The 12,454-nt window shown below is 53.3% G+C and overlaps 1 protein-coding gene across 1 annotated transcript; it reads right to left on the bottom strand.

Annotated features, from left to right (window-relative positions):
* Positions 1–280: 280 nt before the first annotated feature.
* LOC148590677 (olfactory receptor 14C36-like) lies at positions 281–1,216 on the bottom strand. Its single transcript, XM_088538764.1, has one exon. The coding sequence runs from the start codon at positions 1,214–1,216 to the stop codon at positions 281–283; it is 936 nt and encodes a 311-aa protein (XP_088394890.1).
* Positions 1,217–12,454: the final 11,238 nt, after the last annotated feature.

Here is a 12,454-nt window from a genome sequence, read left to right as displayed (position 1 = left end):
TATCAAGAGTGTAAGAGAGAAAATGGAGGGAGGGAGGAAAGGAAGGAAGGAAGGAAGGAAGGAAGGAAGGAAGGAAGGAAGGAAGGAAGGAAGGAAGGAAGGAAGGAAGGAAGGAAGGAAGGAAGGAAGGAAGGAAGGAAGGAAGGAAGGAAGGAAGGAAGGAAGGAAGGAAGGAAGGAAGGAAGGAAGGAAGGAAGGAAGGAAGGAAGGAAGGAAGGAAGGAAGGACCCAGCCTGTATGCCAAGTATATGGGAATGATAAGTGGATACACATGGAAAAGTTACTGGTTGGGATATTGTACAGACTGAACAATTTTCTGCAGTGCCTCCTTGAGCTCCTTGTTCCTCATGCTATAGATGACAGGGTTCATTGTTGGAGGCAATATCGAATATAGAACGGCCAGTGTCAGATCTAGAGTTGGGGAGGAGATGGAGGGGGGCTTCAGGTAGGCAAACAATACAGTAATGACAAACAGAGACACCACGGCCAGGTGTGGGAGGCACATGGAAAAGGCTTTGTGCCGGCCCTGCTCAGAGGGGATCCTCAGCACAGCTCTGAAGATCTGCACGTAGGACACCACAATGAAAGTGAAACACCCAAAGGCTAAACAAACGCTAACCACAATAACACCAGCTTCCCTGAGGTAGAAGTCTGAGCAGGAGAGCTTGAGGAGCTGGGGGATTTCACAGAAGAACTGCTCCACCACATTGCCTTGGCACAGTGGAATGGAAAATGTGTTGCCAGTGTGCAGGAGAGCATAGAGCCAAGTGGTGGCCCAGGCAGCTGCTGCCATTTTAACACAAGCTCTGCTGCCCAGGAGGGTCCCATAGTGCAGGGGTCTGCAGATGGCAACGTAGCGATCATAGGCCATGACTGTGAGGAGAGAAAAATCAGCTGAAATGAAAAAGTTAAAAGTTAAGACCTGTGCAGCACATCCCCAGTAGGAAATGGCCCTGGTGTCCCAAAAGGAATTGGCCATGGATTTGGGGACAGTGGTGGAGATGGAGCCCAGGTCAAGGAGGGAGAGGTTGAGGAGGAAGAAGTACATGGGGGTGTGGAGGCGGTGGTCACAGGCTACGGCTGTGATGATGAGGCCGTTGGCCAGGAGGGCAGCCAGGTAGATGGCCAGGAAGAGCGAGAAGTGCAAGAGCTGCAGCTCCCGCGTGTCTGCGAATGGCAGGAGGAGGAACTCACTGAGGGAGCTGCTGTTGGACATTTGTTCCTTTGCAGCATAGGGGCAATATCTGAGGAAGAAAAGACATGGACAAGTTAGAGAAAACTTCTCTGAGCAAAACTTGCTCATATCCTTGCCCAAACACACAGTAATTGCCTCCCCCCTCATTTTAGGAGGACCATCCTTGAACTCTATGGCTTCAGCTCTTGGCCTTGATGCTGGGGAAGCAGAGCTGGCCTCTCCATCTGCCTTGGTCCCAATTGCCCTGTGCTCTTACCTTGGAGCTGTGGGACGCTTGCACTCATGTTACCCCTCAATTAAATGACACCATGGAGAGCAGAGGATTCCTTTACATCATGCCCACCAGCACTCTTTTGGAGGGGATGTCAGGCAGGTTTCCGCCCTTCCCTTGGAGCCAGCAACACCTTGGGCTCCTGCCAGCTGCCCACATCTACCTCCCTGCAGCGATTCTGTGACCTCAGATTCCAGGAGGCTTCTCCCTGGGGCACCCAGACAGCACCTGCTGTAACGGGGGAGCTGAGCTCTTCTGGAGGGCAGCTTGCAGCCCAGACAGGCACCCAGGGAGATGGCAGGACGTCCTGAGGATGGGGTGTCCTGATGAGAGAGGTGGCTCATTCCAAGCTCCTCCAACTGCACTGCCCTGAGTCCCACAGCTTAGAGCACACTTGGACACCTCACAGTCCAGGACCCATCTGCATGGCAGGACCCACAGGGCCAGTGTCTGACCTGCATCAGAAACCCCCTGTCCACAGAGTCCAAGGGAAGGAGAAGGGCAGCGTGGGCAGGTGGGATCATGGAGTAACACCATGATAGCGGTGCCGAGGGAGGCAGGGCCTGGCAGGGACAGAGGGGCACTCAGATGTGTCTCCCCTCCTGGACATCTGGCTGCTCTGGGACAACTCCTGCCCTGGCCCCCATGGCCTGGAGTGCAGAGGGCTGTGCTGGTGGGAAGGGGCGCTGCAGGAGGCACTTTCCTCTCACCCTCTTACCATGATTCCATTGCCTGGAGCCGTCCCTGCAGGAGCTGCTTCTCTGTCCCCACATCTCTGCCCTGTCCATGTTCACAGACCCCATGACATCCGCTGGGTGCTCAGCTCTGCCCTGTAGACACCTGCCAGGGGCAGGACCCTGCCCAGGGCACCTCCGTGCTTGCAGGTGCAAAAGAGCAGGTGAGACAAACCTTGCTGAGGCTGGGGAGGGGATGTTGGCTGTGTCTGCAAGCAGAGGGGTGGGCGAAGGCAGCCGTGATCCCTCTGAATGTGTGGCTGGGAGTCCCTGCTCTAAAGCACGACCAGCTCCAAACAGGAGAAGCTGGGAGAGCCACCCTGACAAATCCAATCAGCTGCTGAAGGCGCCAGGTTCAGAAGTTCCCTCCAGGAACCGCAGCAGTGTAGCCCTGCAGCCAGAGACTTACCGTGTCAAGGGCTGGGGAGGTTTCTGCCTGCAGTGAGCTCAGCCGTCCTCCCATTCCCAACTGTCTTTCACTTAGGAGCGACTCATCCCAGCCTGGTGCCTGCGGGCAGTGCCCTGAGTCTTGGTGCTCCTTTATGAGGAGCTGCTCCTGGGCAGAGCTGTCTCTCTGCAGCGCCTGCCAGGTTGCCATGGGCTCCCGCAGTCCCAGGAGCCAGGCCCAGCTCAGGAGCAGGGACCCAGCTGCAGATGGGACATTTTCTGTCCCCTGTGCAGCCTCCAGGCAGGTCTGGGCCTCCAGGGCTGACAGTTCCTGCAAGGCAGCAAGGTCATCCCTGGCAAAGATCCACTGATGTAAAGAGAGAGAGTCCATGGAACAAATCCAGCATGTAGCTGGCCTCATCAGAGGATGGTTGTCTAGGAGAGAGGACATGTCCTGCTGTTGAAGCCTCTGCTTCCATCCCATAAGAACTCAGAACACTTGCACAGGGGCAAGAAGGGAGTTAACACCCTCCTGCTTCAGGAGGTGATTTAGAGCAGTTCAGCAGTACAGGTAATGCCCATTGAGAAGCTCCAGGAGCGCAGGAGGATTCAGTTTGCTCTTGTGCACTCCACAAACTCAGAGGAAGATTCCCTTTGTCCAGCTGCTGGGGTGCACAAAACGGCTGCCTGTATGGGAGCTGGTTTTCTGAGCTCCCACTGCAGTCACTGGGAGAAGTGAATCAGCTGTGCACACACACTCGCCCCTTTGGACTTTTTCCAAGGGGGAGGCAGTCCACGTTGGACAGAGCTGGTCCAAGACAGGTGCAAATGTCCACTTGTTCTGACAGAGCAATGAGGAGATCCATGTCCATTGCAAAGAGCTTGCATGATTCTGTGCAGACACTTGATTTCATGCAAGGAAAACAGGTCTACTCGGCCGTGTCCGATGCCTGAGGTGTCCAGCAAAACCACCACATTTGTAGCATATTTAAGAGGGAACCAGCAGGAAAATCGGGCCCTTCAAATTAGTTGTCAACCACTTAGGACACCTGGGTTTCATATATGCTCCCCCAAAGTTGAGTGCCACCACTGCCTTCAGGAAAAGTCCCCCTTGGAGGCAGATAACAGCTCCCCTCCTCTGGTTAGCCATGCTACTACTAATGCAGCCCCACAGGCATCTGGCATTATTCACATGACCCTGCACCACTGCCTCCTATGGCATCCCTCGTAGCACCAAGGCCCTTCTCAGCCCTGTCCTCAGTTCCTCAAGTTTCTATCTGTCCTGACAGACAAGGTTATATTCTTCCCCACACTGTGGTACTGCCAGGAGCTTTACTTGGTAGTGGGTGGCAGTATGAATAGCCAAAACAACCCCCAAAATCCCCAGTTTAGAGAATTTCAGACTGGACATCAGAATGAAGAAATGACACCTGAAGGCTGGTGCTGTGGTGCAACAGGACACCCAGGAGGAGTCAAGGATCATCCCATGGCTTTGGAAAGAACAGCCAGTGGGGATGCAGAGACAACAGTGAAGGGAAGGAGATCCCGTGTGAGAGCAAAGTGGGGAAGCAGGGTGGGTGTCTACAGGCTGCATGGACACAGCTGCAGGCATGAGACAGCACAGGACAGGTTCTGCTGGAGACAGACAAAGGCACTGCCAAGGCTCACAGACACCAGAGGAGGTCAGCATCTTCTTGGCTATGGCTGTTGTCTCTGCCACCAAGGCCTGCCAGGACACATGGGCCTCAGTGTCCCTCTTGCTGACACCCCGAAAGGTGTCAAATCATTGTCCTGCACTGAGCACTGCACACCCCCACCCACACACTGTCCCCAAGAGGACCTGGAAAACATGTAGGAGAAAGGATCTCCTTTCCCAGAAGCTCAGTGGCCGAGCTTGGACATTTTGCCTGAAAAAACACCTCAAGGGTTAATGTGGCATCAGAGCCACCTCACATTTCCTCTGCCTACTCAGTGATGACAATTTTCTGCTCTAATCAGCCCCTGGAGACACTTCACTGCTAACAACTATCAATGGGACCCATTAAAACTCAACAAAATGTTGGGTGTTTATCTTGCCTTTGAATTCCCTTCTCAGTAACTGAGGTTCATGGATTCAGCATGAAATATACCATGGGGCTCATTAAAATACAAAAAGCTCTCACAAACCATGTCTCCCCCTGCAATTTTTGTCTAGGCTTGCATGACTAATTGGAGAGGTTTAGGGACTGTAGCTGAAAGGTGGAGACATCAATAATATACAACTATTTCTGATTTTACAGGTTTTTATTGTTACTATTAACATCCAGCTTTCAGAGTAATCAACAGCAATATTCTGGAATTGGAATCAATCCAGAATGACTCCCAATGAAGTGTGGACATCTAGAAGAACCAGTGTCCCAGAGCTCAAGCACTGTATGGACACTCTTCCTTCCCTCCCCAACCTGTCATTTCTCACATCAGCCACCTGGGACTTGCATCACTCCTGTTAGAAGCTTCTCTGTTCTACTGAAATCAGCAACTGAAAGTTAGAGCTCATCTGCTGCAACTCCCAACTGCTTTCCTTAGAGAACTAGCTGCAAACAAACACAGGGTTTTTCTTAACTGCAAAGAAAGAGAAATAAAGCATGAAATAATTTCATACATAATAATTGTGCTCTTTGAGTGTAGGCTAAGTCCACCATGTTAACAGTGAGGTTCCATTTCTATAAGGGACAGCCTTCCTGAAAGACAGAGCAACCTTTAAATCCCTGAAGTGCAAACCAGCAGCTGGATCCTGGAGTGAGCAAAGAGTAACAGGGGGAGTCACAATACTGCGGTTCTACAATGGCCTGTAAAGATGGTGTTAGAAATTGTCAGTTTAAGCAGGACATGTGGGAATGGCAGAGCCATACAGCTCCTGGGGGTCCTGGTTTGTGATGTGGGACATGCTGCTTTTGGAGATCCCAGACCTGCCTCAGCTTCTCTACAAAAGTAGAGACCCTAGAGAAGAGGGATTTTCCTGGCTGCTCAGAGCAACCCAAAGAAGGACTTGGGGATGTCAAAGGAAACCCAACCCACCAACACCAAAAGCACTGGACCCTCCTGGACCCTTAAGATGGGAGCAGGAGCGGGCAGGGGAAACAGCCACGTCCCAGACTTCCTCCATCAGGCCTTCAGCTCTGAAGCTTCTCATGGCTTCAGGGGAGCTCCCTAAACCAATACTTCCCATGACCCTAGTGCATCGAGCAGACTGAGCAGACACAGAGGAGACAGGCAAGAGAATGGATAGAGACCCCAGGGTGCAGAGTGCACCTTCCCGTGCCAAAGATAGGATGCTAGAGGCTGAAGAGGCAACCCAAAGAAAGGAGGAAAGGCGTGCTTTGCTTTTCAGTGTCTGGAATGCCACATATCTGAAAGCTTTAAGAGGGATGCAGTCTCCCTTCTTCAAGATGTGCTCCAGGACTGTGCAAACACTACAGGAAGAGGAATGTTGGTCGTTGGAAGCTTCAGCAGTAGAGGAGTGGGGAGATGGTCATCTCACCGACTTGTGAACAAGTCAAAATTCAGCTCCTGAGGCACGGCAGTGCCTTACAGGCTCCATACAGGAGCCTGGACAGCAGTGCTGCAGTGTGTGAGCCTGTCCTGAGACACCCAGGATCAAAAGTGTTGGAGATCCAGGGTGCCAGGGCTCAGAGCCATCCATCACCATGAGAGGCCTGATTCTTGTGAGGGGGCATCTCTCTGTCTGCAAGTGTCTGCATATCCACAAAGTGCAGAAATGGCTCCGACTGCTTTGTTTAACTGCCAGTTTGTATGAGGGATCACAATGGATTAGGGTCTGCGATGGGAAGATGTAATGAGGGTCCAGCTTCAACAGAAAGCCTTAAAAGGAGCGAGAAGATAACTTACTCCATTAGAGTGACTCAAATCCCAAAGACTCAGGTAATCATCAAGACGATCAGAAACCGCAAGCCTGATCATCAGCTGACAGAAACCATGAAACTGTGAGAACCCCTGGGTCGCACCAGGATGCTCCAAGGAGCGAACAGGGAAACCAACAGTCCTCCCTCTGCTCTCCCAGCAGGACCCTGGGGAGGCAGGCTGGGCTCTGGAGCAGAGCACTGCAGCACGCCACTACCTGCACACCTAAACAGAGGGTCCTCAGCCTACACCTGCCTCTGCATCAAGGACACACTGGGCTAAGCACCACACTTCTGGCACCATCCTTGTTTTTCCCAGTGCACAAGGCCCAGGTCCGTCCTCAGGCAAGCAGTGGCCATGCTCTGGAACTGCTCGGTGGGGAACACCAGCATCTCGCTTGGCTTTTTGAAGGGCAGGCAAATCAAGAGGCACGGACTCTTCCAGTCTCTTCCTGCACTCCAGAGACATCGCAGCACCCCCAGCAGCCCCCGAGGGTTCCCTGGCAGCAGCTTCCCTGCAAGTTATTGCCACTGTCTCTAGTCCCTCCATCACTATGTCCACCACTCTCCTGGCCACATGGCATTGGTCCTGCACCTGGCAGAAGCTCTGCAAGGCTTTTCTGGAGCAGGCAGCTTCTTTTTCCCTGTAGACCCTGGTGTTTTACATGCAGGAGCCTCCAGGCCTCCACGTGCCTGGCTGGCTGCCCTGGCAGTGTGCGGTGGTTTGGGAGGCAGATGTGGCACCTCTGCTCTTAGTCCAGCTCTGCTGGGCAGGGTCTCCCTGAGCCTCACAGGAGTCGTCTTGAGAAGGGCAGCGGTCAGGCAGGGCCTTTGCCGGCCTCACTGCTCAGCTCTGTACCTTTGCGATGACCTGATCAGCATCTTCAAAGCCCTGGGGGTCAGACAGCAAAGGCCACCTGTCCTTTTGTGGGGACGAAGTCGGGGTCCGCCTACGTCGCCTCGCTGCGTGCGGCTCCCGCTTGCCCACATGCGGGAAGAAGGAGGCACGTGATGGAGAGGGTTGTGTTGCTACAAGCAACCCCTGAGACACAGGAGGCCCAGCCCCATGTCATAGGGAAGCTCATGGTCGAGCACAGCCCAGCTACACGTGGTCCAAAGAGGATCTCTGACTCTCTGCACAGGGCTCCCAGAATCCATATGGGCCTTGGAGCATCCCAGTCATTCTTTGTGTTCAAGAAAATCCCCACAGCCAGCAAGAAGCAGCTCCTGGACGGAAAAGGTCACACCCGGCTGGCTTGAACCCCCATCCTTGTGCTCTCCATGCAGCTCCCATCCCTGCTGTCAGCCTCCCCCTCCAGCCCCAGCACTCACCTTCCTTGTGCACTTGCTCCTGGCAGGACGCCCATTGCTGGGCTGGGAGCAGGTGTTCGCCTGCCTCTCCTTCTCCATCTCCAGGGCACTCGCTGCACCTGGGGACTTGCTGTTCTGGGGACCAATGTGAGCTGCTCCTTCTGCTGGAGCTGCTCTCCTCAGAGTGCGACCCCAAAGGTGGTGCTCTGGCCTAACACAGCCTTGGTTGACATGGACATCGCCCCATCACAATGGCCTTGGGGACATGATGCCACCCCCATCACAAAGCCTTGGCCGTTGCCATAGAGACTCCCAGGGGTATGTCCTGGTGGTGGCCAAACGCACCCACATCTCATCTCAGTGCCTTAGTGGTCAGCAAGGGGAGGCCTTTTGAGTCCCTGTGCCATCGTTTGGCCATCCTCACAGATTTTTATTTGGGAGAGCACGGCCAGTGGGGTCACATGCATGTTCTATCGCTCTTTTTGGCACAGCGGACACCATGCCTCTATACCGGATCCCATTTGGGCTCTCCTGTTCTGCCAGGAAACAAACAAATGGGAGGGAGTCCAGCACAGAGACAACAACTTGGTCAGGGGCTGGAGCACGGGGCAGGTAAGGAGAGGCTGGAAGACGGGGTTTTGTTCAGCCTAGACCAGAGAAGGCCAGGAGAGATCTTCAAGCTGCGCACAAATACCTTGTGGAGGGCACAGAGCAGCAGGATTTTCTTGGAAGGCCACAGGAATTGCATGAGAGGCAGCAGCGAGAAGATGGACAATGGGAAATTTGCAGTGTATGAAGGATTCACAGACTTTGGTGCTGTGAAACCGAAAATCTTTATACACAGCTTACAGAGCTCCTGAGCCCAGAGACAGCCGCCGCTCTGCCCAGCAGGACATGAAGCTCCCCACAGGATCGACGGGGGAAGTTCTGTGTGGGAAGATCATCCTCTACCAGGACAGGCTCCTTCTCCTGCTGGGAAGGTGCTACATGGCTGAGGTCTGCTCACGGGTCTAACTGTGAGCGTATTGCACAGGGCACTTTTCAAAAGGAAAGGCAGGGCAGGCATTTCCTGAAAGAGTACTTTGACACATTCATTTACACCTGCAGCACAGCAGAAAAAAACTGCTTTCGAGCCATGGGCAGGGGTCCCTGCTGCACATGACACATTCAACCAGGGCAGAGCAGAGTTGCAGAAAAGGGAGGTGAAATAAGGGAGAGAGAGGAAATATGGGTGTTTCCTTGAGAAACTGAAAGGATTTCTCTCCCCAAATCCATGGCCAATTGTGTGTGGAACAGCAGAGCTATTTCCTACTCAGGATGTGCCGCCCAGGTTTTCCTGGTAGCATTTTTGTTTTCAGCAGAGTTTTCTCTCCTCACAGTCATGGCCTATCACCGCTACAATGCCATCTGCAGACCCCTGCACTATGGGACCCTGCTGGGCAGCAGAGCTTGTGTCAAAATGGCAGCAGGTGCCTGGGGCAGTGGCTTTCTCAATTCCCTCCTGCACACTGGGAACACATTTTCCCTACCCCTCTGCCAAGGCAATGTGGTGGAGCAGTTCTTCTGTGAGATCCCTCAGATGCTCAAACCCTGCTGCTCAGTCTCCTACCTCAGGGAAATTGGGCTCATTGGGGTTACTGTCTCTTTGGGCTTTGGGTGTTTCATTTTCATTGTTGTGCCCTACATGCAGATCTTCACTGCTGTGGTGAGGATCCCCTCTGAGCAGGGCTGGCAGAAAACCTTTTCCATGTGTCTCCTGCACCTGGTTTCCCTCTTGACCAGCACCACAGTTTTTGCCTACCTGAAGCCCCCCTCCATCTCCTCCCCAGCTCTGGATCTGGTGCTCTCTGTTCTGTACTCAGTGGTGCCTCCAATGATCAACCCTCTCATCTATAGCATGAGGTACAAGAGTCTCAAGAATGCATTGAAGCAATTAGTACAGTCGGTGCTAGAAATAAGCTCCCCATCCTTCCTAACAAGGGGTTTCTAATGCGTTTGAGAGAGTTCTGTGCTTTGGGAATTCTCTCTGTGTTTATATATATATATATTTTGACATAAGGTTTTTAATTCATGCTACTTTGCCAGAGGGGTGAACCCACTCAGTCTAATTGCCATATCTGCTGTAAATATGTCTGTCCTTGTGTCTCTGTGTCAGTCGTGGCTTCACTCAAATAAAAATGGATTTCCTCAGGACGATGCTTAAAGGTTGGCCTCTCCTTCCAAAGCTGGAGTCCATAATGTGCTCAAGGACTTTAACCTTCACAGAGTCTGTTGCTCTTCTGGGACTCTCCAGGGCCCCCTGGCAATGGTGTGTTAGGTAATGTGGGTTGGATTCAGTTTCCAGCTGTGGGTGCTCAGAGCTCCTGCAGGTGGTGAATGGTTATATGACAGGGCTGGAGATGGATATGGTGCTTCCAGGAGAGCACAGGGCATCCTCAAGGGCACTGTGTTCCTGGGAGTGAATGGAGCTTCAGGAACTCAAGGGGAGCCACCCAAATGGAAAGGGCAAAAGCAATGAATGTGCAGGCTAGGGAGAGCTCTGCACTCCCACAAGAGGCAGTGGGGACCCAGGAGGCCCAGGGAAGGGAGCCTGGAGAGTCACTGAGGTCACCTTCAGTGTCAGTGTTTGGCTGCCTGGGCAGCTCCTTCCTGCCGGCCTCGGTGCCTGTAGCCAGAGGACCAGCCGGCCCTGCCCAGCCTCCCTCCCAGCTCAGAGGCCAAGGACGGCTCTGCACCAACCCCAACGTGGTACAAGGCTGGGGCCAGCAGGGTTTGTGGGGGGACAGGGCAGTGTGGGCTGTCCTGGGGACCATGTCAGAGGGACATTTCCCCAGGGCTGAGCACCCTGCCCTGGGTGCTGTCTGCACAGTGGAGCCAGGGAGCCGTGTGCGGGTGCAGGGATGGGCACACATGGAAGCCCCCGTGTTCCGCTTGGGAGAAGGGAACCTGCCAGGAGCTCTCCCAGCCCTGCCCCACCAGCAGCAGTGATGACCAGCCCTGCTGCTGCACTCACAGTTTCTCGGTGCTGAACCCGATCACGTCCCCAAGCTGCTCCCTACAGCTGACTGAAGGGGTATCCATGGGGCCTGAGAAATTCCTGCTCCTCACAAGCTGCTTGTTCAAGGCAATGCTGGAAGAAAAGGCCTGGCACAATCCTGGCATGTCCCTTTGGAGTGGTGGCTGGCAAGAGGCCTACAGTGACTCATGTTTCTTACCAGTGTCCAATCAACAGGATGCCACCATTGCCTAAGGCCAAGTCCTCCTTATCTCCAGCCAAGCATGCTTCATAAACGGGAGAGCCACATCACATCAAGGTCTCTACTCTAGTTGCCGCACCCTTATAGCTCTCCCTCGGTGGAAACTCTTCCCACACTTAGATGAGGGAAATGGGCTAATGATGACCTCAGTGTGGCAAATCACAGGCTGCTCAGATCCAGGTACTTCTTCAGTGGCACCTTGTCCTTCCGGAGAGGGGTTCACCTCTGTCACAGGCCCAAGGTGCCATTAATTACCCCTAGGAGGCAAATCCCTCTCCTGTTTCTCCCTGGCCTTGGGCATTACAGATTTTGCTCTCTTTGTGGGAACCTCCTTTCAGCATAACCTTGACAAGCGCTCTCTACACAAGCATGTCCCTGCTGCCAAGTTGGGCAATTGCACACAGAGTGTCCTTGACTCTTGGTAACAGGTTTTTCCATTGCAGATCTCTTCTTTGTGCCACAGCTGAGGCTTTCCAACCCCAATATCCCACACAAGTGCATACAGCCTGGGTCACAGAGGGGAGCAGATGGAGAGGCACTGCATTGAAAGGCAGTTGGAATAATGGAGATGCTTTGAGACCACTCACATGACTAGAGGACTGTGATGGCAGAGGACAAGCTCCGCAGGCAGGAAGGTTAGGGGGGAAGAGCAGGATGGGGTGGATGTCCTTGATGGGATGGGACAGCTCAGATGGAAGGAGCTCTTGCATGGCGTGGATCAAGGTCTGGGTGAGAGCTTGTGTAGGCTCCCTCCGGGTGAGGGAATCTGACAATCTGAAGGGCAATGGAGCTTAGGAAAACTCGAAGGTATTTAAGGACCACAGCCACCCAGCACAAGGATGGTCCATCCCGAAGCGCATTAAAACTAGAAGACACCTTGGGAAAGAAGGACAAAAACCAGGTCCTGTCTTAGGACAAATGAACCCTCCCAGTGATATGGGCTGGGGAATGTCTAGCTGGGCAGCAGCTCTTTGGAGGACCTTTGTGGGCAGTGAGCCAGCAACATGCTTTGGAGGCCACAGTGTCCTGGACTGCATGAACAGGAGTCCCTCTACTCTGTACTCATTAGAGTACCTCTAGATACTGCATCCAACTGGGGCTCTCTGCTCATCACATGAAATGAGTTCAATCTCAGGCCTCCAAAAAGGTTGGGGGCTGCAGCATCACTTTCCCAGCCTGTGAGGAGAGGATTCGGGTTTATTCAGTGCAAAGAAGTTAAGGGTTCTGCTGAAAAAATCTTTTTTTTTTTCTTTTAGCCTGTGGGTCAGCACCTGACATGGCCTCCCCAGAGCCAGGCCCTTCTATTGTTGTGAGGCTGCTTTTCAGGCCTGGTAAGCACATGGCCTGCATAGAGAAGATAAGGGCCATGAGCTGCTTTAGCCTGCTCAAGTGCCACAGCT

Source organism: Tinamus guttatus, unplaced genomic scaffold, assembly GCF_059628265.1.
Source record: "Tinamus guttatus ecotype Peru unplaced genomic scaffold, ASM5962826v1 Tinamus_guttatus_pri_ptg001160l, whole genome shotgun sequence".
Lineage (NCBI taxonomy): Eukaryota > Metazoa > Chordata > Aves > Tinamiformes > Tinamidae > Tinamus > Tinamus guttatus.
Note: the sequence above shows the minus strand (reverse complement) of the source record. Positions and strands in the feature narration are given on the sequence as shown.

Coding starts and splice junctions, on each gene's coding strand:
- LOC148590677 (XM_088538764.1), bottom strand. CDS start 1,216: ATGTCCAACAGCAGCTCCCTCAGTGAGTTCCTCCTCCTGCCATTCGCA.